Here is a 24,917-nt window from a genome sequence, read left to right on the forward strand (position 1 = left end):
CTTTCGGATTGGAAGATTTTTAGCGAAGATTTGAACGGCTGGCTCAGTGGTAGAGTGCTCGGCTCATATCCGCAAGGTCGCGAGTTTGCGCCTTGATCCCTGCAGTTACTCGATCGCGAGTTTGAGTCTTCAATGTAGTTTTTTCTTGCAGAATAGGAGAGAATAGGGAGGGTTAGGCTGGGATCATTCTCTACGAGATGATCTTAGTGCGGGAGACAAGTGTAGGAGAGGTGTACTGACTGTGTGGGCAGAACTTTGGAAGTGATTGCCCACCATTCTCAAAAGCCGCTGTGTCTCCCTGTCCCTCCAACTCCAGAGGAATCCGCTCCCCGATGGGCCGCTACAGCGATAAGTGGCAGTTCGCCCACAGCCCGAGCTGCGCCACCCCAAGAACAAGACGTACCTTGCACACCATCAGCTTCTGCTCCTACGTGGAGCGTGTTCCTCTGGAGTTGGAGCGGGGCTGGGATGGAGTTGCTGATCTGGGATCTCCGTGCTTGCAGTGGGCCTGGGGGTCGGTGCCCCGATGAGGGGGCGCAGCTCGGGCTGTGGGCGAACTGCCACTTGTCGCCGTAGCGGCCCATCGGGGAGCGGCTTCTGGTGGTCCTGACGTCTCTCAGCTCCTGTCCAGGGTGGTGGCCGGAGACGTCAGGACCAACAGGAACCCGCTCCCCGATGGGCCGCTACAGCGACAAGTGGCAGTTCGCCCACAGCCCGAGCTGCGCCCCCTCATCCGCAACCCGGGTTCCCCTGGAGTTGGTGCAGGGCTGGGCTAGAGTTGCTGCTGGCTGTGAGTCTCTGGGATCTCCGTGCTTGCAGTCGGTGTCCCGTTGGTCCTGACGTCTCCGGCCACCCCCCTGGACTGGAGCTGAGACTGGGAACTGTACCGCCCTTGCCCCCTCCCTCTGCAACTGCAAACAACCCCACAGTTCCCAGTCTCAGCTCCTGTACAGGGGGGTGGCCGGAGACGTCACAGCCCGAGCTGCGCCCCCTCATCCGCAACCCCAAGAACAAGACGTACCTTGCACACCATCAGCTTCTGGCCCTACGGGGAGCATGTTCCTCTGGAGTTGGAACGGGGCTGGGCTGCTGCTGGCTGTGGGTCTCTGGGATCTCAGTGCTTGTAGTGGGCCTGGGGGTCGGTGTCCCGTTGGTCCTGACGTCTCCGATGACTGGCACTGACCTGCTGGCATCGCCGACGTGAAGACAGTGCAAAGCCCCCGCACCGGTGCAATGGGCAGGGAGCTGGAGAGGGGAGGGAAGGGGTCACACACATGGCCGGGAAGCAGAGGGGTGTAGGTGAGGTGAAACTGAAGGGAGCGACAATCTGCTGCTGCCTGCCCGCTGAGTTAAAAAGTTCCCACGCAAGACTCACGATACACTGTGTATCGTGATTCTACCATGGGAACTTTTTAACTCAGCGGGCAGGCAGCAGCAGATTGTCAATTATTAACCCTCCCGCGCAATATACCCTCGCCTTCTCTTTTATGAATGGGGATTTAGTTCCCCTTTCTTCGAGAACCGACCGGAGGTTCCGCTGTCACCTCTGCGGGCCGCCCTCATTGAACGTCTTCAAGGACCTTTATTCAAGGACCGAAAAAATGTCCGCTATTAGGAGGTTTTCGTTATTTGGATGTTCGGATAAAAGGTTGTGCACCTGTATCAACAATTCTCTGCATGAAAAGGTTATCCGTCAAGTTTGATTAAATCTTTACTCTCTCACCTTAAACCCATGCTGTCTAGTTTTTTATTGCCCTGTCCTGGGACAAAGACCATGTATTCCCCCTATCTATTCCCCTCATGATTTTAACACCTCTATGAGATCACCTCAGTCATCTGAACCCCAAGGAATAAGTGCTTTCCTGCCCAACCTCTCCCTATAGCTGAGGCCTATGAGTCTTGGTAACATCCTCATAAAGCTTCCTTTTCAGCAAAATAGCATCTTTCCAATTGAAGACTGACCAAAGCTGAACATAATACTCGGTGTAACCTCACCAGCGTCTCGTGCAACTGCAGAATAACATCTCAACTTCTATACTCAATTCCTTGACATGAAGAACAATGTGCCAAAAGCCTTTTTCACCACCCTGTCTACTACTCCTGATGCCACTTTCAGGGACCTATACATGTACTCCGTTCCTTCTGCTCTATAACACTCCCCAGGCCTCTATCATTCACTATGAAGGTTCTAACCAGGTTTGACTTCCCAAAATTCAACATCTCAACTCCATTTGCCATTCCTCGGTCCACTTGTCCAGCTGATCAAGGTCCCACTGCGACTCTTGATAACCATCTTGACTATCTACAATACTTCTTTAGTGTCATCTGCAAACTTCCTTAACATGCCTTGCAAATTTAAACCAAATTATTAATTTAGATAACAAACAGCAATGGGCCCAGCATCTATACCCCAGGCATACTACAGGTCAGATGCCTCCAGCCTGAAAAACAATCTGCCATCATCACCTTTTGCTTCACACCATGAAGCCAATTCTAAATCTAGTTTGCATGGTCCACCTGGATCCCAGGCAATTAACCTTCCAGAGCAGCTTATCATGCAAAACCTTTATAAAGGGTTTCGCTGAACACTATATAGGCTACATCTACGACCTTACCCTCATCAACCTTCTTAGTTATTTCCTCAAATAAACTATTACATTTCTGAGCACACAACCTCCCACACACAAAATCATGCTAATTAACTAATCAATAGCTGTATTTCCAAATGTACTTATATATTATCCCTCAGAATATTCTCCAGTTACCTTCCTACCACATATGTTAGGCTTACTGGTCAATAGTTCCCAGGTTTTTTATTGGCAGCACTTCTTAAATAGAGGCACAACATTGGCCTCTCCCTCCAGTCTTCCAGCTCCTCACCTGTGTTAAAGGATCATTCATATATTTCAACCAGGGCTCTTGTAATTGGTTTTCTTGCTTCCCAGTGTTCTTGGATATATATTATTAGGCCAGGAAAATGTATCTATGTTCATACATCTCAGGACATCCAGCGCCTTCTCAGCTACTATATACAGACTGTCCTCAAGACTTTTCCATTAACTTTCCATGTTCTCTCGTCTTCACGACTTTCTCCGTGATATAAACAGGGGAAGTTTTCATTGAGGACCTAGCCCATCTCCTGCGGCTCCACACGTAGATGACCACTTTGGTTTCCGAAAGGCCTTGTTCACTCTCTAGTTACCCTTTTCCCTTAATAAATTTTTTAATCACTTTGGATTCACCTTATTAAAATCTGCCATGGCTGCCTCATGCCCCCTTTTTGCCCTCCTAATTACGTACCTTAATTCCCTAAAATCTTCCATGGATACACTTGATCTCAACTGTGTGTACCTGACCCATGCCTCCTTTTTCCTGACCAGAGCCTCAATTTCTCAGCCAGGGTTCCTTACTCCTACCCACCTTGCCCTACATTAGGATATTATGAATTTTATTTTAAAACAAATGCCCACAGGGAATGGGGATTACTACCATACCTGAGTGATGTGGTGGGGTTTTCGAATAAACCACTCAAACATGTTTTAATGCCATTCCTTATGATTTGTCAAGTAAAAGGGTTTCAGGATTTTGAAAAAAGAACTATGATAAAAGTCCTTGTTAGCAGTGATGGTCAGAATGCAGACACAAAAAGTTGGAGTAACTCAGCAGGTGTCTGGAGAAAAGGAATAGAGGAAAAGGAGTCAAAAAGGAAAAGGATTAGAGGAAAAGGAATTCAGTCTGAAGTAGGGTCTCGACCTGAAACGTCACCTGTCCCTTTTCTCCAGAGATGCTGTCTGACCCACTGAGTTACTCCAGCTTTTGTGTCTATCTTCGGTTTAAACCAGCATCTGCAGTTCCTTCCTACACACATTGTCAGAATGCATCTGCCTTTCGTAATGGAAAAGGTCGCGTTTGAAGCAATGCTGTTGAAATAAGCCTGGAGTCTCCACACTGTATTTTTACATAGTACATATTGAAAATAATGCACTCACGTTGAAGACATGGCCATTAAGCTCAATAACAGGGAACCAACCAGGCAGCCAACCGATTATATCAAGTGTCTTAAAGACAAGTATTGGCAAACAAAAGACACAAACCAATTTATTTAAGATGGTAACTAGCCAAGAATCTTGTTAATTGTCATAGTACCCAGCCTTTCAGCCATGATGCTGATATGGTTGGCTCAACTAAGCATCTGCTACAAAAAAAAAGGACCCTTGCAATGCTTAAGCCAACATTGGCTTTCATGGTTCCACTTGCAGTGCGGAACAACTGGCTGAGCATTTTTCTTCATGAAATCAAGTGGTAAGCAAAATATGCAATTGTCATCCAGAAGACTGTCACCAAAGAGGCCCTGCTATTTGTTGCATAAATCCATACTTGCAGATCTTCACGAAACAGAGACCGTATTCTGCCACCTAGTGGGATAAAATCTAAGCTGCAATATTATACAATGTAAAATGCTGCTGGAATTTCTGATTTTGATCATTTTATACAGGCTCAATAAATAAGTACGAGCAATATAGCTGTGTCACAAATCTTAATACTTTGTCTAGCTTCATCTTGTACAGTATAGATTAAACCGTGTGATATCAGGTATAATGCTTCTTCGTCTTCTTCTTCTTCTTGCGAATCAAACATAAATAAACCAAAGGAATAGTTCGATCTCAAGCCGGGTGTTGAGCAACCAGGTTGTTATCTCTGCGTCAATGTCTGCCAGGCCCTGAGCTCCATTTGGTGGGTGGTACAGCGGGCACTCAGAGATGTTGGCCATCTGTTGTTCTGCTCCGCATGCTGCCATTGAAACGCCTAACTCCAGTACAAAGTCTGTTGAGCTTCACCCATGCTCCTCTGGGGAGGTCAGACCCTGGACAGTTTTTATCTGGTGAAGAGATGTAGCTGTGTAATGGAGATGAGGTTGCCTTCCACTCCTGTGACCACTTGGTGGCTATCCAGTATGCTTTTGTCTCAGTTGGCTGGATGGATGCTAGGAGTTGTTTTCCATGTGGAGCAAAGAGGTGACGGGACTTCAGACGGGGTGGCCTCTGCTCTCTGCTGATAGCCTGATGGAGGAGATGATCTGGATCCATGGCACGACGAGATAGTGCCAGAATTGCTGCTTGCCTTCTGATCCCTGCAGGCGGAATACCTGCAAGTATAGGGAGCTGCTCGACTGGGGTAGGTTGAAGGCATCCAGTGATGGTTCGCAAGGTGCTGTTCAAGCTTGTATCTAACAGGCTACTATGTCTGCTTCTGCTCCATACGGGTGCGCAGTACTTAGCTGGAGCATACACAAGAGCTAAAGCAGAGGTGCGAGGAGTTGATGGACTTAGATATATGCATTAGATATAATGCTTAGATATAAAGCATTAGATATAGTGCTAATCAATAGCCTGGATTTAAATGGCACTGTTAGCACACGAAAGCAACTGAAGAAGGATCTCGAACCAAAACGTCACCCATTACGTCTCCTCTGAGATGCTGTCTGTCCCGCTGAGTAACTCCAGCATTTTGTGTCTATCTTCGGCGTAACCAGCATCTGAAGTTCCTTCCTACACAAAGTATTTTACAAAGGCAAAACTTAACACCACACCAAAAGGAGTTATTAAGATGAAAAAGAGCTTCAATCGTGAAAAAAAAATGAAGGCTTTGAAGGAGGTAAAGGGTGTAAGGAAGGATATTCATAGCTTAGATTTTAGGCACCTAAATGCACAGATACGAAGTTCAGTGGAAATGGGGCCAGGTTGGATCAGATAAAATGGGGGCTGTGGTTTGAACAGCTAGTGGACAGTAGAAAAACTCAGCTGTAGTTAAAAGGATGCTTCACATTTTTATGCTTAAGATATCCATCTTGTAATTATGGGTATATATTTTATTTAAAAGGATCTGATATTAATGGTAAATAAGCAACTGGAACTTATACTTACAAACGAGGATGATTCAAAAGTGGAAAACAGTTTGGGCAGAGTGGAACCAAGTTTCGGAAATTTGATTAGGCCCAGTTAGAAGACAATGAATGGTTAAACATCTGACACTTTATTCTTGAATTTAATGAGAGGGCATCGTCCGTACTACAAGCATCAATCAGGATGGAAGAAATTATATTTTTGATTGCAAAAATATCATGAAATGGAGGCCCAAATGTTAGGAGGCCCGAATGTTAGATGGAAATTTTGAACTCTTTTTGCAAATGTCATTGAACGTGTCTTTCCCAGGAGTCACCCACAAGGCAGCAGGATGGAGATTCCAAAGTGTGGGGTAAGGGTTGTGCCAAAGCAAAATATGCAAGTGAGGGAAAAAAGGTGGTATGACTGGGCAACAGAAAAGAAGAGAATCACTTTGCACTAATGTTTTGGGGTTTTTTGCTGTCTTTATTTTGAAATTGTATGTATAATTTCAAGTTCAAGTTCAAGTTCAAGTTAGTTTATTGTCATGTGTCCCTGTATAGGACAATGAAATTCTTGCTTTGCTTAAGCACACAGAAAATAGTAGGCATTTACTACAAAACAGATAAATGTGTCCATATACCATGATATAAATATATACACACATGAATAAATAAACTGATAGTGCAAATAACAGAAAGTGGTTGGTAATAATCAGAGTTTTGTCCGAGCCAGGTTTAATAGCCTGATGGCTGAGGGGAAGTAACTATTCCTGAACCTGGTTGTTGCAGTCTTCAGGCTCCTGTACCTTCTACCTGAAGGTAGCAGGGAGATGAGTGTGTGGCCAGGATGGTGTAGGTCTTTCATGATACTGCCAGCCTTTTTGAGGCAGCGACTGCGATAGATCCCCTCGATGGAAGGAAGGTCAGAGCCGATGATGGACTGGGCAGTGTTTACTACTTTTTGTAGTCTTTTCCTTTCCAGGGCGCTCAAATTGCCGAACCAAGCCACGATGCAACCGGTCAGCATGCTCTCGACTGTGCACCTGTAGAAGTTAGAGAGAGTCTTCCTTGACAATCCGACTCTCCGTAATCTTCTCAGGAAGTAGAGGCGCTGATGTGCTTTTTTGATGATTGCATTAGTGTTCTCGGACCAGGAAAGATCTTCAGAGATGTGCACGCCCAGGAATTTGAAGCTCTTGACCCTTTCAACCATCGACCCGTTGATATAAATGGGGCTGTGGGTCCCCCTCCTACTCCTTCCAAAGTCCACAATCAGTTCCTTGGTTTTGCTGGTGTTGAGGGCCAGGTTATTGCGCTGGCACCATATGGACAGTTGCTCGATCTCTCTTCTGTACTCTGACTCATCCCCATCAGTGATACGCCCCACAATAGTGGTGTCGTCAGCGAACTTGATGATGGAGTTCGCACTGTGGTTCGCTACGCAGTCATGGGTATAGAGTGAGTACAGCAGGGGGCTGAGCACGCAGCCTTGAGGTGCTCCCGTGCTGATTGTTATTGAGGCTGACACATTTCCACCAATACGAACAGACTGTGGTCTGTGGACGAGGAAGTCGAGGATCCAGTTGCAGAGGGATGCGCAGAGACCCAGTTCTGCGAGTTTGGTAACCAGTTTGGAGGGGATGATTGTGTTAAATGCCGAGCTGTAATCAATGAATAACAGCCTGACATATGAGTTTTTGTTGTCCAAGTGGTCCAGTGCGGAGTGGAGGGCCAGCGAGATCGCATCCACCGTTGATCTGTTGTGGCGGTACGCGAACTGCAGTGGGTCCAGGTTTTTGTCGATGTAGGAGTTGATTTGCTCCATGATCAACCTCTCAAAGCACTTCATCACCACCGGCGTTAGTGCCACTGGTCGATAGTCATTGAGGCATGTCACCTTACTCTTCTTGGGCACCGGTATAATTGATGCCCTTTTAAAGCAGGTGGGGACCTCAGACCTCAGAAGTGAGAGATTGAAAATGTCCGTAAAAACTCCCGCCAGTTGGTCCGCACAGGTTTTTAGAACACGGCCGGGTATACCATCAGGACCAGGTGCTTTTCGGGGGTTCACCCCTCTGAAGGATTTCCTGACATCGGCCTCTGTGACTGAGACTGAAATGCCATCGCAGCGAATGGGGGATCGGGAAGGCACATCAGTATTCTCCCTGTCAAAGCGTGCGTAAAATGCATTGAGCTCGTCAGGGAGTGATGTTACACCGGCATTCGAGCTGCCTCCTGGTTTTGCCTTGTAGGAGGTGATTGCATTCAGACCCTGCCACAGCTGCCGAACATCTGTCTCGTCCTCCAGTTTGGAGCAGAAGTCCCTTTTGGCCTTTCTGATGGCCTTACCAAGGTCGTATCTGGTCTTCATGTAGGCCACTGTATCATCGGATGTGAATGACCTGTGTCTGGACTTCAGGAGAGTGCGGATCTCAAAGTTCATCCAAGGTTTCTGATTGGGAAACACTCGGAAGGTTTTTGTAGGGATGCAGTCCTCCACACATTTCTTTATGAAGTCTGTAACGACTGTGGCGTATTCGTTCAAGTCCGTTGCCGAGTCCTTGAACATTGCCCAGTCTACAGACTCCAAACAGTCCTGGAGTTGTTCTGTATATTTTTGTGTGTCTGTGTGCCTGTGATGATGGTGCAAGCAAGATTTGTCATTGTGCCTGCGCCTCAATTGGACTTGTACATATGACAATAAACACGACTTGACCTGATCTTGGGTCTGAAGTGGCTGCCAGAATACATGTGTAAACGAGCACAGAAAATTCAAGTTACAGTGTAAAGCAGATGATGTGGGGTTCTAATGCAGAATAAAACAGAAGCAATAACAAAGTCCTAAGTTCATGGTGGAGTGGAATATAGACAGAGATAGCCAAGTGTACTAAGGAACTAGTTTACATATCTGGAGCTGATGAAACAAATGAGGCCAGGAATTCTGTGAAGGGCTAAATATTAGTGGACAAACAAGTAGAAGTACTTTCCAAGTGCTGTGGGAGAATCAAACGCTGGCCAACGAAGTCCAGTGATTAGCTATGCAGGACAGCCGATTGTCCTGCACATGAATGGAGTCCGTGACAGACATAAAATGACAGACAATTTGCAACAATGCAGCAGAATCCAGAGCAGAAACAAGTGCCACCAGGAATGAATCAGTTATCTCAGTATAGTATAAAACTACCAGTAGAGAGGTAGAGCATACTGCAGCAGTTCAGAACCTAGACAGGAGACTTGCTTAGAGTACAGACTCCGAATGAAAGTACGATGGTATTGGAGGTCACTTTGATCCAGAAGCAGTGAGAAATAGTTCGGGCCTGAGGGGGAAAAAATGGATTTTCGTCCAAGGCCTAAGCAGCAGCAGCAGGATAAAGCTGAGAAACCAACAGCGTGTTCGAGTCAGAAGCTCAGCAGGCAATGGAAGTTTGGCTTTCAAACTGGTTTCATATGTACATTGCAAAACACACTAGCTATGGTTTATAGCTCGCAGTTTTACATTTCAATAAAAATATTCAGCACCTCTTTGCCTCACACTCAAGTGTAGCAATATATATGTTGCATGAATGCTGTGCATATTTTTAAAGAGGCATTAAAGTCCAACTCTCCAGTCAATAAAATCCAATATTCATCCCACCAACTCGCTGGATGTTAAGAGTAAGGAGCAACATATATGCAAGGGGTTTGAAGGTCACGGATGAAGTTTGAGAACAAGATTAATTTTTAAATTACACAGAATTATAAAAAGTAATGAAAAAATGAAATTATCAGAATAAAGATCTTTTTTCTTTAAACAGCTTGTTAATAGTACTTCAGTTGCTTCATTTTAATTTTGATTTGAGTTTTTTGAGGAGGTAACCAAGAAGATTGATAAAGGCACAGCAGTAGCTGTTGCCTACATGGACTTTAGAAAGGCATCTGACAATGAACCGCATGGAAGGCTAGTCCAAAGAGATGAAATACATGGAATGCAAGGCCAGCTGACCAAAATTGGCTTGGCATTAGGAGGCGAGAGTCGTGCTGGAAGAATGATTTTCAGCAACATACAACTCCTTGTCACTCAGTCTCTATACATGTCTGCCCCCACTACCTCCATGAGACCATCTTACGTAGCCATCATCTTGACCTGAACATATATCAGTATGTACCAACTTGAACGAGTGATTGAAGACCTAGACCTCAAACTCAAAGCTCATGGTCAACCTGGCCGCAGTTATTCCTGCCCCCCTGAATGCCTCTGTCATCGTTGCAGTTGCACTTCAAAGCATTGGAGCATTAACTATGTCTCTGCAAAGTCCTCCTATCTACAGATCTATCCATCATGTGCTCAATCCAGAACTTCCTGCATCACCAGAGAGATCTGCATTGGTCTTGTCATCCATCTCAGAACAACAGCGGAAATAAGTCATCCTCAATCCTGAAGGATTGTTTAACAACAAAAAGGAAGGATGCACTGGTCTTTAAAACTGGGGAAATGAGATAAGCCATATAGTTCAACAATAAATTAGCTTTTTATGAAATGGCAGGGAAATTACACATGTTTTCGCAAACTAGCCTGATATCGTATCAGATAATTCAATGGAAATATAGCACATCCTTTAACTTATGGATTAAGGGTATTGGGTTGGAGCCTTTCAACACAACAACTGTTCAATTCATGTAACCAAACATGATTTTTTTGGAAGGGCTCATGGCATGTTTGGGAGAGCAAAGCCTGGAGCTACTACAGGAGCAACTGAGAAAGGGCCAGAAAGTACCAGCGCAATTGTAGAGCATTAGCCATAAAGTTAGAACTGTTGTGAGAAGCAATGGAGTGTAGGTACCTTCAACCTTGGTTGAGCCCAAATCGAGAGACTTGGAAATGGAGCTGGAAGGGTGGCACACTGGTGCAGCTGGTAGATACTGGCTCACAGCACCAGAGATCCAGGTTTGATCCTGACCTCGGGTGCTGTCTATGTGAAGTTTGCAAATTCTCCCTGCAACCGCATGGGTTTCCTACGGGTGCTCAGTTTACCTCCCACACCCAAAAGACTGCAGGCTTCTGTAAATTACCCCTCATGTGTAAGAATTAGAAAGTGGGATAACATCGAACTAGTGTAGACCCGGTGGGCTGTAAGGCCTGTTTCTACACTGTATCTCTAAACTAAACTAAGTCATGTTAGACCAGATGGCAGCAAAGGAAAGTGCCCAAAGTGCTGGGACAACTGCTCCTTTTGGTTCATGCTTTCGGTGCTTCTTTCTTGCTTGCAGCCGTAGCAGAAATACTTAACAAAGCAGGACCAGGTGATAACACACACCCCATTTCCAGAGCTGTTCCCAAATTTCTCACATGCCAAATAGCAGCAAGTATTTGGCAGTTTAAAAATAGCCCTAACCAGGTCCAACACCCTTGGCAAAGCCAGGCAATGAGTACCAAATACTTACTTTACTCAGCATCTCATTTAGCAGCAAGTAAATTTTAATAAAAAATAAAGCCCATACAGCTTAGAAAAGGACAAAATCAGCAGGATCCGTAGATATCTAGCCCATTGAACAAAACCTGGCAGAAAATGATCAAATATCACCTTAAAAACTTTGTTCAACATTTTCCTCATCTTATATACAGTATATATATATATTATATATATATTGTGTTATAGAATTATAGAACAAAAATAGCCATTCAACCTATCATGTCCGTGATGCCTAAAAACAAAATGTAAAAACAGCTTGCCTTGAAGTTCCATAAGTGCTCCCTAATACTCTTACCAATTAACTTCAATCTGTCTCTCCAAGGTATTGACCTCACTGCCAGGAAAAGTAGGCCCTACTTGTTCATTCTGTTTAAATGTATCATAATTTTAAACACTTCAATTAAATCTACACTCAGTTCCCTTTGTTCCAAACTAAACAACTCCACCTTCCCAAACTCACCATATTTCTAAAAGTATCCAGCCCTTGCAGATCTCCTCTGGCGAACAAAATCTTACAGATGAACCACATGAGAAGAGGGGAAAAGATGGACAAAATGCTGGAGTATTCCGCAAGTCAGGCCAGATCTCAGGAAAAAAGGAATGGTGATGTTTCTTCAGACTTAGGATATATAGCATAGCTCAATTGAAGCATAATTAGATAAGTATATTTTAAGTTGCATCTTAAAAGAGAAAAGAGGGTGGAGAGCAGATTTGGAGAAGGAATTCTGGAGATAAGATGCAGGCAGCAGAAGGCACACTTGCTAATGGTGGAACAGTAAAAAGAGGGGAGAAAAACAGGCATTGTTGATATTTTGCTTCAATTTATATGAAGATTTCGGTTTGATTCTTGGCTGGTCTCCTTCCAATATTTCAAATACGTCCCGTCACAAATGGAGAGTGTTGAGCTATTCCACACGTCATCTGGCAGGAACTGCATTTCCCATCCGTACCACTTCTCATGCAAGCTCGCTTCCCGGCTGAAGACTTTTTTATATCTCTCACATGAACAGCTGACAGGTGAAAATGTTGACCTCTACTGAGACTTAACCACAAGAAACAGTTCTAACAACCAACATATTTAAAATTATTAGTGTACTGTCAAGTTGAAATAGAATTTTAAATTAGATCAGAATACACTCACTGTCAGACACTATGAATTAGTAATTAGATGTGTATTGTACAATAGTGCAGCTGAAGAAAACACTACATATTGATATCACCTTTGATGTAAGCAGGTTAAAGGAAAACAAAACAGCAAGCATAAGGTGCCATTCAAACATTCATTGAATAACTTCTGTAAATACAATTAAATATTTATCAAACATCATATCCTGTGTCCCCTCTATACCAGCACCATCATAAAAAAATAAAATTTCTGTGAAATCGTTTGCAAGTATAGTTATGGAAATTGTAGCTACTTCATTAGATTTATGTGGGCAACTGCTGAGATGCCAAAAACGTTTTGCATTTGTCATTCTCCACAAGAATCGAGTCATTGCCTTCTAAACGTTTTCATGATTGAAATATAGTTCAGCAGAATATTATTACTCTCCATTCAATAAGGGGTTTATTTTCAGTAACAAAAAACTTGCCTCACAAATCTCATTTAAACTTTGCGCCTCCTACCTTACACCTGCGCCCACCAATATTTGACATTTCCACCCTTAAAGGAAGACTCTATCTACCCTATCTATATCTCTCCTAATATACAGTATATCTGTCAAATTGCACTAGCTTCCAACACACAGAGAAACAATCCATATCTGTCCAATTGCTCCTTGAAGTCAATATGCTGCAATCCAGGCAAAATCCTGGTGAACCTCTTCTTACCCACCCCAAAGCCTCCACATCCTTTTCTTTGTAGCAATCAGAAATGCACACATTACTCAAAATGTCGCCAAAATTAAAATTTTATACAGCTGTAACATCACTTGGCAACTTTTAAACTCAATACCGTAATTGATGAAATCAACCATGCCATATGCCTTCTTTACTACTCTATCAACTTGTGTTCCCACTTTCAGCGAGCTATGTGGAGAAGCTTTAATTTCTCAAGCTCACAAACCCAACAGCAATGTAAAAAGTCTACTTTTTATTTTAGACAACATGGATCTATTCTACATTGACGCCATTGCACTACCCACCTCATGCGGTAGCATGAAGCTTGGCACAGGTTGCATGGTCAGCCACATACAGAGGCATGTAGCTCATCCAGGACAAATGCTATGCCAAGACAGTACTGGGAAAAATAGGACAATAATTATGAAGGTGGTTACAGGAACCAGCAACATGCCAAGATGCAGATGAGGAATGTCAAAAAGAGGGATCAAGAACAATTAAAGTGGGTGATAATTAGAAAATAAGATATGATGAAGCAAAGAAAAAAAATGAGCGACAGGAAAACATCTAAGCAGGTGGATAGAAAATGAGATAGAGCCTTATATTGATACATTCATTGAAGCAAGCAACTTGTGGAACATAAGTATCAGGCAAACAAAAACTTCAGAGACCAAGGAAATTACGTCTAAGCTCAATGAATCCTAAATTCACCAACCTGCCGGAAATGGTTTAATGTCTTCACCTAAATTGCCATGGTAGGCAACTAATGACCCCATCATCTCCTTTCTGCAGTTTTCATTATCTTGATGATGCCAGAGATGAAAAAAATGATTTGAAATCTAGGAACTGGTGCTCTGTGGAGGTAGCTTCTGGCTCTAAGGCCTACAGACGCTAACCGTATGGTAATAAAATATGATCGAAGTGTTATACTTTAATGTTATAATTTCCCATATTGCACGCATTTATTAACCCTCTACATGTTCCTGTTCAAACATTCAGCATACATGCCAGTGCATGCAGGTAATATGGTAAGGCTACAAATCTACTTACTACTCTGTAAGTACATCAAAATATAAATCAAGATAGGAAACAAAAATACTTTTAAATCACATACATTAGCCTTTCCAACATTACTTCAGTGAGGACAAGTTATCATCCCTATAGATAAAGAAAAATCCCCTCAGAAGATGATTTGTGGAACAGCACCTTTATAGCAGCAACTGCAGAAATAAAGATATGAAGCATAACACATTCAAGACGATCTTAGGATACCAAGAAAATTGATAGATTTGGGTCTAGAAACTGATTTACTGCATTGCAATTAATTTAAAACAGCAATGTGCTTCAACATTGCAGTTTTTATAAGAACTATCAACAGTGATCTTCAATTGAGGTTCACAGAATAGTATTGCCTGGTTTACCTATATAATGTCACGCTGAGATAATATCCACATTTGCTATTATTCTACACACTCCACATTTTCACTGCTTCCAACATTTAACCTCGCAGCTGCTACCTCAGACCATCTCAGAGGGTCATACCACAATACTAACATCATACACGGAGCAATTTGGCTGTATTGTTGCTTAAGCTGATGTTGAAATTATAAGAGGAGGATGTAAAAGAGCTCCAAGGTGGTCAGAGGCAGTGTTGCAATGCTAATTTTTTAGGTGCCGGAGCTGTCAAACAGGGGCGTAATTTCAGGTTTTGCTTGCGGGGGGGGGGGGGGGGGGGGGGGTAAGTTTGTCTCCCAACCGGGTCAAACAAGATTATAGCCAATCACTACATCCCAGTGTATAGCTAGTACAATAAAACATATAATACTTAATTTAATAATATGACAAAATATTGCACAAATATCATGAAATATAATTATCAAGCAAGTAAAGATAAATACGGTAATCATGTATTTTTACCGAGGTGGCGGCTCAGCACCAACTCGCCCTGACTCTCCCGCAGCTCTGGGCCTTCACACACACATTCACTTACACCCACCCACCCAGCCACCCACACAATCACCCACACTCACACCCCCACCCACACACTCACCCACACTCACACCAACCCACCCACCCACACACTCACCCACACACACATACACCCACCCACTCACTCACCCACTCACCCTCACCCATTCACTCACCCACTCACACCCCACCCACCCACTCACTCACACACCCACTCACACACACCCATTCGCCCTGAAGTCCCTGGAGGAGGAGTTTAAGGTGACTCGGGCCAGAAAGGTGATGCTGTACAGGGACTCCAGCGACCCCAAGGTGGCTCAGGCAGGGGTGGAGGTGAAAACTGGGAGGAAGTGGAGAGCCAGCGAAGCTGTGCTGCAAGTGGAGTCTCGGATACGCCACAGAGTCCTGGTGGGAGCAGTGACTCGGGGAGGAGCTGGTCTGGGAATCTTCCCAACTCCCCAGTTTGACAAGGCCAAGGGGAAGAAGAGGCGCAGGCTGGTCCAGGAGGAAGTGAGGGCAGCAGTGGAGGAATAAAGGTCTAACAGAGCAGTTGGATTGAGGCAGCAGGGAGCCTGGACAAGGTGGGAGCAGGCCATGGACCGATGGGTCACATGGACTGAGCTCTGGCAAGATGAACCACAGCGTATCAAGTTCCTGGTCCAGGCAGTGTATGATGTCCTGCCCAGCCCATCAAACCTCTTCATCTGGGGCAAAGCGGAATCTCCAGATTGCCCGCAATGCTCAGGCAAGGGGACGTTGGAACACATCCTGAGCTGTTGCCCAAAGACTCTTGGGCAGGGCCGGTACACATGGCGTCACGACCAGGTTCGTAAACCCATTGCAGACGCCATCAGCATGGGAATCAGCAGCTGCAGACGAGCACGCCCCATCACCCAGATGATCACCTATGTGAAGGCCGGAGTGCAGCTGCCAAGAACCACATCAGCCAGGAATCCGTCAGGAATCCATCAGGAATCCTGGCGACTACGCAGGACTGGCAGCTTTCTGTAGACCTGGTGAAACAGCTAGTTCCCACAGCACATTGCCAGGACCACCCTGAGGCCAGATATCCTCCTGGTCTCAGAGGCGACCAAAATCATCGTCATGTTGGAACTGACAGTGCCATGAGAGGACCGTCTGGAGGAGGCCCACGAGAGGAAGATGACCAAGTATGAAGAGCTGGTCATAGACTGCCGTAAGCAGGGCTGGAAGGCAAGGTGTATGCCCATCGAGGTTGGCTGCAGAGGTTTTGCAGGGCAATCGCTCTACAAAGCCTTGAGTGCACTGGGCATCAACGGAATGGAGAGAAGAGCCATCAAGAACACCACAGAGGCAGCAGAGAAGGCCTCGAGATGGCTCTGGATCAGGAGAGGAGGTCCATGGGGAGGAGCGAATGCCACCTGAACACAAGTCGTGGTCTGATCAACCACGGCTTGGTCGCCTGGGTGAGGGTGACTGATGTTGAAAGACCCGAAATACCCAATGAACCCAGGTTACATCACTGATGTTGTGTTCAGGAGCATCAATAGATGTATTTTTATCAATCAAACACACCCATTCACACTCACCCACCCATTCACACATCCATTCTCGCACACGCCCACTCGCACACGCCCACTCGCACATGCCCACTCGCACATGCCCCCACACCCTCACTCACACACACACACCCACTCACACACCCACTCACACACACACACCCACTCACACACACACACACCCACTCACACACCCACCCACCCACCCACTCACCCACCCACTCACTCACCCACCCACTAACACTCACCCACTCCAAACTGGTCCCTCCACCGAAACTCCTCGACTCGACCGCCCGCCCGCCCACAGGCCGGAGCTCCACTGTTGAACAGCAGCACCGCTTGCCCGACCACCACGAGGCCAAGATGGCCAACACAAGGAGCAGCAACATCCACCGCCTCTCCGTCCCTCACCACCTTCACGGCCAAACCCAGGATTGGAGTTGGACCACTGACACTGCCGCCCGCGGGTGCCGACTCTCACCGCCTCCCGGGCGGGGCCACCGCTGTTGTCGCCGGCCTTCACTGTCTCCCCGGACACCGATGCTGCTGCCGCCGACCCGTATCTCTACTCCACCAGCGACTCCGTCGACCCTCGCCTATCCACTGGCCACCAGCGGGCCAGTGCCGACACTCGCCTCACCAGAGTTCCAGGCGCAGCACTAGGCCCACAACCTCCAAGATGCAGACAGCACGTTGTCTAACTCTGCTGGGTGGGTCCTAGTGCTCCACCCCCTCCTACAGGGAAGACCCATCAGTAGTGATGGGTCTTCCCCTTCCCCCTCTTTTAATCATGTTACCCCAACCACCGCTCCTTAAAATTCCCCGCTTTGTCTTTTTTTTTTAAAACAGAGGTGCCCGAGGCGGAGCGGCGCTCTGGTGAGCTCCGGCTGCACTGCACCCTTGCTCAGAGGAATTTCTATAGCACTCATGAAGAACAGTGTCTGCAGGAGGCACATTCCTTGTGCATGGGAACTAAAAAGTCTGTCCAGGGCAAGAGCCAGGCACTTCCCAACAGAGATTCCTCAACCCATTAACTTTTTATCTCTGTACATTGAGCTAGTAATATAAACCAGTACCTTACCTGCTCTACACCAGTTGTCAGACGCAGTGCAGTTTGTTTAGAATCTAAAGCCTCTTGGAGCTTTTGCAAAAGTTGGCTTATTTGTTGCTCCTTTTGATATAGTTGAGCTCTCAGAGTAAAGTGTTCTTGTTGCTGTTGTGCCTCACTGGTTTTCAATGCATCGTAATGCATGTTTAACTCACTGTAGTTCTAATATGAAAAAGATATTTAACCAGTAATTAAAATACACACATAGGATATTCATAAATATGGTTAGATATAATTAATTCCATGCAGGGGGATATGGTCAACACCTCAAATGTTTCAGTCTTGAAACACCATAGGTGCACACGCACAAACAAGCCTGACGAGATGGAATCTATACGATCACAATGGCATGAGCCATCTCGTAAGATCAGGAAGACTGATGCCAATTGGCAACACCCCGTTGCGCTGCGACTGATTGCCGTGGATAATAGATTATAGTTTGCTCCACCAAATAATGCATGTGTATCTTTTTTGTGTTGTGTACATTGCTCCTTACAACCTCACCTGCAGAAATTCCCGGATTTCTCTTCTTCATGCACATTTTAAATCTCATTTTAAAACCCATCTCTTTAAGCAAGCTTTTAGCCTGTTCTAATATCTCTGTATGTTCCTTGATGTCAAATATGTCTGATAATACTCAAAAGTTCATTAGTGATAGGAGCAGAATTAGGCCATTCTGCCCATCAAGTATACTCCATCATTCAATCGTGGCTGATCTATCTCGCCCTCCGAACCCCATTCTCCTGCCTTCTCCTCATAACCCCTGACACCCGAACTAATCAATAATCTATCTATCTCTGCCATAAAAATATCTATTGACTTGGCCTCCACACCCTCTGTGACAATGAATTCCACAGATTCACCACTCTCTAACTCCTGTGAACTTCCTTAGATTGTTTTCATATATTGAGTGCAAGGTATTGTTGTCAATGTAATGTTTAATATTATTTGTGCCCCTGATGCACTAAAGTTCAAAAGAAACAAGAACACAAGAAAATAGCAGTAGGCTACAAGGTCCCTAAGCCTGCCCGACCATTCAATGTGATCATGGCTGATTTATACTGGTCCTAACTCTTCTGTGTCCGTTCCTCTTAACATTGTGATTGTCGGAGCCAGTGCTGGGCATGTTACTGTGATAATGTTGGAATTAAAGATTGTAGCATCACTGCAAAATTACTTCCTCCATGAGGCACAATTCCCAAATAAGTGATGGTACAAATCCTTATAAAAGAATGTGGAAAACAGAAGATGGAAAGATTAAGTTGTAAGGTCATGTGAAATAGGAGAATTAGGCCATTTGGTCCATCAAGTCTACTCCGCCATTCAATCATGACTGATCTATCTCTCCTTCCTAACCCCATTCTCTTGTCTTCTCCCCATATCTTCTGACACCTGTGTTAATTAAGAATCGATCTATCTCTGCCATAAAAATATCCACTGACTTGGCCTCCACAATAAAGAAGTTTCTCCTCATCTCCTTCCTAAAAGAATGTCCTTTAATTCTGAGGCTATGACCTATAGTCCTAGACTCTCCCACAAGTGGGAACATCCTCTCCACATCCACTCTATCCAAGCCTTTCACTATTCTCTATTAGGGTCTATTTGGTATACCTTTTCTCTATTTTTCTGGCAGTCCTTTGTTACAAAGATAATGGTTTTGTTGACAAATCAGAGCAATCACCATTGATGATTTAAGAACAGACCCTAGCCGAAAACAAGAAAAATCCCAGGGGCAAAATATATTTGGGAGGCTCTGTACCCCTCTTAAATGAGTTATGTGCCCCTCTTAAATGATACTTCTCTTCTATTTTCCTAAATATTAATTTACCAAAGAAATATAATTGACATTTCCCCTAAAGAGCACTTTTTGTTTGCACTGTGTTAAAGCAAGCTTCCATAAATTGCTGCTGCCTCGCTGAAACAATAAGGGACAACAACTTCAAGTTTGTGGGTGTGCACGTCTCTTTTCTTTTCTTTCCCATTCTCCCTCTCTCCCCCCCCCCCCCCCCCCCCACTACAATCAGCCTGAAGAAGGGCTCTGACCCAAAATGCCACCTATCCTTGTTCTCCATAGATGCTGCTTGAACCACTGAGTTACTCCAGAACTTTGTATCCCTTTGTGTAAACTAGCATTAGCAGTTTGTTGTATCTATCGAAAGTCCACAATTCCCACTTGCCTCAAAAAGACTGTCAAAATTATTCAAGATCCACATCATTCCTGGGTGTACTCACTCCTACCATCAGGAGGGTTTATGAGTCTGAAAATTGTAACTACCAGATTCAAGAATAGCTTCTTCCCAACAAGAACATTAGGTTCTTAAACACTGCACAACACTAACCTCAACTATGAACATCAGTGGACGGTTTTGATTTCATTAAGAGCTACGGGTTTCTTTGCTCTAGATTTGTAGTTATTAATTTATTGATTATTATTATTATTATTATTATTTGTGTATGTTGTGTTAACAAGCCTGTCATGCTGCTGCATTGTTCTGTTGATGGTACATATGATAATTAAACAGTCTTGAATGTTGAACGTTGGCAGGATGAAAAACCACAACACGTAAGAATATTTTAGACTTTAGAGATACAGCGTGGAACAGGCCCTTCAGCACACTGAGACCGCGCCGACCAGCGATCACCTTGTTCACTGTTTTAGGTGTTAAAGAAAGAAAACTGGCATTCTGCTTAGTGCAGAATGCAAGTTTTCTTTCTTTAACACTGAAAACAGCGAACAAGGTGATCACTGGTCTGTGCAGGCTCGGTGGGCCTGTTTTAAAACCACATAGCACACATGATGATTTCAGAATATTTTAAAATGTAAGTTACCCAAAAACAATGCCAGAAATCAGTGCATTCCTACACTACCTGGCTGATACCTCTGGTTGATAGGCATGACTTCAATATATTAGTTGAAGGCAATTTAGAAAGTTAAAGGGGACATAAAATATATTTATCTCTCCCATTGTCCAATAAAACAACTATATATTTGAAGTAAACTACAAAGGAATGAACTAGTAGGTGAGGAGCTGAAGTATTGCCTGCAGCGCCTTCAACGTCAGCTGCAGGAGGTGCCTCCTGAGACACAGAGGCAGTCGGACAAGGAGAGGGATATCGGTTGGTGGGCCAAGCTGGCCGAGGGAGATGGAGGAGGCCCTGTAGCAGCCTAGGGCTTACCTGGATCGGGAATGCTCCAGTACATCCAGCATGTGGCCCGGGCACTTGACTTTTATTTTTATTTTTAAATGGCGCAAAAATATGTCAACGGGTGCAAGAATTTCACTATGCAGTGCATACGCGACAACAACAAAACATTGAAGGCTCTGTGGGTTATGGAAGGCTTGATTTTAAAAATCCAACTTTAACCAAATTCTTCCAAAAATCTTTTAAACAATTTTCCAGATAAGTGATGATTACAGAAATGCAAACATCTTCAGGAGTATGGAATAGGGGTAGCAACTAGTTAATTCAAAAGGCAACCAGATTTCAAAACAAAACTGTTTAGGCGTGAGCTCCTATCAGTAATCAAATAGATACATTATCTTTAAGAATACAGCAGTGAGTTCACAACAGGAGGCCACTGAAGAGTTTTACTTTGGAAACTGACAAGGCAAATCTCTTCTGCTAATTGATATTACCAAAACTAGCCATTGGACATGGGACATTCTGGTTCTGTACCACTGTAATTAGACCGGGTAACCATAAATAAATTTAATACAACGAAGTGCAGATGCTGCTTAAAAACGAAAGAAAGACACAAAACGCTGGAATAACTCAGCAAAGTACCCTCAACATGTATGAGTCTATGAAAGTGCCATGTGATTTCCAAAAGTAAAAAACTATTTGAAACCATTACAAATTGACTTTGCTAACAGTAATGTTTCCACTAACCTTTTGGTAAGTCTTAGTCTCTGAAGCATAAGCATCCTCCTGATTCCTCATCACTTTCTGGGTTTCTAGGCTCAGTGCCTGTAGTTGTTGGATGAGTTCAGCTTGTTGGGCTGCATGATCAATGCTTTCTTTGTACAAACCCTGCAAGTCCAGTAACTCCTTCCTGTGTGAAGTATTTATGAACAAAAAATATAAATAAAGTCTATTGACAGCTGCAGAAACACAATTACTAAATTGATGGTTAATTGGGAACTCAACATTATAGGTTTTTCACATCACCACCAACTAGACTGACAAACAACATTTAACAAACCAATCAATGCTAACAATTTATTATACATGTACCATGAATAAACTTCATTGGCTGAATCTTAGAAAACCATCTTTATGTGGACAGAAACTTCCTTTTTTTTTTAACAGATCCCAGATTGTTTTCTTCAGGAACCCATTAAGATTATTTTAAATCTTAATAATCAAGATTATTTTTAAATTGACTTCTCAAAATATGTTCATTATCTTACCATACGACTTTCAAAGAATCGGCCACAGCTTGCCTTTTCAGAAATTAACTGAGCTGACCACTGACCACTACCTCCCCTTCATCATTCGATCTCCAATGTTTTTTGCTGAGTATTTGCCATGCAAATCCAGATTGTGTCATGTCTACTATTTTATCCTATTTGTCATTGGACAGTTTTGGCCTTACATTTTTAGAATGTTACACTTCTTTGTAGGGAATCTTGCTAAAACGGCGATTTAATAACGATGCAGCATAGAGAGCAGGCTTTATGGATCTGAATTAACATGGGATGCAACAGGGTTTCCCCATTACCAATCAGGTTGCACAACATGGATTCAATGTTTAATTGGTTACAGATAGAGAAATAAGAGGGAAAAGAGGATAGAAAGAGAAAATGAAAGAAATAGTAAAACAAAATGAAAAGCAAAATATTGCAGATGTTGGATATCGAAGAGAAAAAGAATGAATACTCAGCTGTTTCAGGTATGTGGAAACAGAAACTGAGTTAAAATTGTAAAAGTTGAATGTACAGTTGCAAAGAAACAGAATGGGCAGAGAGAAGAATAGTTATGGACTCTCACAACTCTGTTTTATTTTCCACACCTTCTCCGATGCCCTCTGCTCTTTACAGTTTAGGTTCCCCTTATCCACATATTCATTCCCACCTCCCCACATTCCATGAATCATCCTCAGGAACATCTGACACTTCTAACAAGATGTACATTATTCAGTCACATGTTCCTTGCTATTCAAAAGATCTACTTATGCCAGGTCACACAGGTCTTCTTCCATCTCTACCAATACCCATTCCCCATTCTCACTGCATTTGCAGGTTCTGAATAATTGTTTTTCTATCTCTCCTCTTTCCTATCATTCAAGAACCCAAGCAGTCCTTCCACGTGACACCGCAATTCACGGTACTTCAAAAAATTCAGCATATTGTATTTGTTTATCATGATTTAGTCACTATAGAAACTGATGCAGTGGTTGATTGCTTTGCAGGATGCCTCCGATCCATTCAATAGTTACCAGTCATTTTAATCAGGCCCATTTGTTTTCCTATATTATTTCAGCAAAGCTCAAAATAACTACAAGGAAAATCCTCATCTTGCAACTAGCCATATTATAGCCTGTCTGAGTCAAAACCAAATGCAATAATTTCAAATAATCAACCACATTATTTCTCACGTTTCAAAAGTAGTTTTTCCTCTCTCCTCTTCTGAGAAATGCATATTTCATTTATTTGTTTCTATTAACACCTCTACAAACATTCCTTCTATCAACTTGTTTTTACCACCACTTTTAACCAATGCCACCGCCATCATTTAAGTCATTCACTCTCTTCCTGTGTCTCAATTCTTCTTCCCACTTTTCCTGCAACTTTAAACTTTATCACCAACATGTCCCAGTTCGGGTGAAAGATTATCCACCTGAAATATTAACGGATTTGTTCTCCACTGATCCTCCTGAATTTAAATACCACATAGACATCTTTAAGGATTCTCCTGTCTCTGGCTCTGTGAGATAGAGACTCTACCAGCTGTGTCTTTGTGCTGCCCCTGAAGGCCCTAGAGTAGCAGTGCTACCAGCTATTGTGCCACCGACCTGCTGTGTATATCAAGCATTTTCTGTTTTTATTTTAAAAACCTTTTAATTATTGACATTTTTAAAATCTCCAGCATTTGAAAGGAATAAAACTCCACTATCATTGAAGTCAACTTTCAATGTCAGAAAGATTGATCGACAGTATCAATGCTCTTCATGCCATTAAAAGGATACTTAGTCTGAAATGAACAGGATTTTGAGTTTATATCATGTCTACCAAAAAAGTAAGCCGACCTGAAGCTTTTCAATGTATTTCTAAAGTAAAATTAAATTAGAGAGGAATGCCACTATCAGTCATCAGTAAGGCATCTGCATTTAACCACACCGTTATGCACCATTTACCCATAACAACCAGCAAACAACATTATGTTAACAGGATATTTTGGGTGTATGTATATATATTTTTTAAACATCCAAGGCTAGACCACAAATTTCAAAAATGTCCTTGTTCCCCATCGAACATTAAAGCACATGTTTAAGTCTCCAGTGAAAAGCATGTATGCATGGTTGCTCCACACGTATTAAACAGTCGTCTCCGCACTCTCTTGGGATACAAGGACACATAACCTTTCCTTGTCTGTGAGCAACAGCATGGAAGATCAAGTATATTATTATAGGAAGGTAGCAACCAGCTGGTAAAGCAAATGACAGACATAAATGAAAAAAAAATCTAAAAGGTGGTGATAAGCATCATAAAGGCACTAAATTAGAGAATGCAGCTAGTGTTTAGCACCACGATTCATTTTATCACTAACTCCTTCAAGAAAGTGCCAATTCTACAAGAAAAATAGGAAATTACTTGGCCTAAGAAGAAAATGCCAAAGTTAATGCGTTTTAAAGCCTGCAGAATGGCAACAATAAATTTAGAATCATTTAAAAACAATTTTAAATATAATTTTTCATGATCAATATAATTGGCAAGTTGGCATGGTCTGCAGAGAGAAAGGGTTTTTTTTCTTCCAAATTTGCTTCTGGCCATCATGAAGCTCAAATAACTAAGAAACTAACAAAACTATGTAAACATGGAAAGAAATATGACCAGAGCATGTAACTGTAAGTGAATTCTGGAAATTATAGTGCTCTCCATAATGTTTGGGACAAAGACCCATCATTT

The 24,917-nt window shown here is 43.4% G+C and overlaps 1 protein-coding gene across 6 annotated transcripts in view; it reads right to left on the reverse strand.

Annotated features, from left to right (window-relative positions):
- cntln (centlein) overlaps nucleotides 1-24,917 on the reverse strand; it is a 392,762-nt gene that overhangs the window by 275,761 nt on the left and 92,084 nt on the right. For all 6 annotated transcript variants that reach the window (XM_033018258.1, XM_033018259.1, XM_033018260.1 and 3 more), the window contains exons 8-9: nucleotides 21,679-21,841; nucleotides 17,761-17,949 (exon numbers count right to left, since the gene is read on the reverse strand). In XM_033018258.1, coding sequence (XP_032874149.1) covers nucleotides 17,761-17,949; nucleotides 21,679-21,841 — 352 coding nt within the window. The remainder of the gene's footprint in view (nucleotides 1-17,760; nucleotides 17,950-21,678; nucleotides 21,842-24,917) is intronic.

Source organism: Amblyraja radiata, chromosome 3 (assembly GCF_010909765.2).
Source record: "Amblyraja radiata isolate CabotCenter1 chromosome 3, sAmbRad1.1.pri, whole genome shotgun sequence".
Taxonomy (NCBI): domain Eukaryota; kingdom Metazoa; phylum Chordata; class Chondrichthyes; order Rajiformes; family Rajidae; genus Amblyraja; species Amblyraja radiata.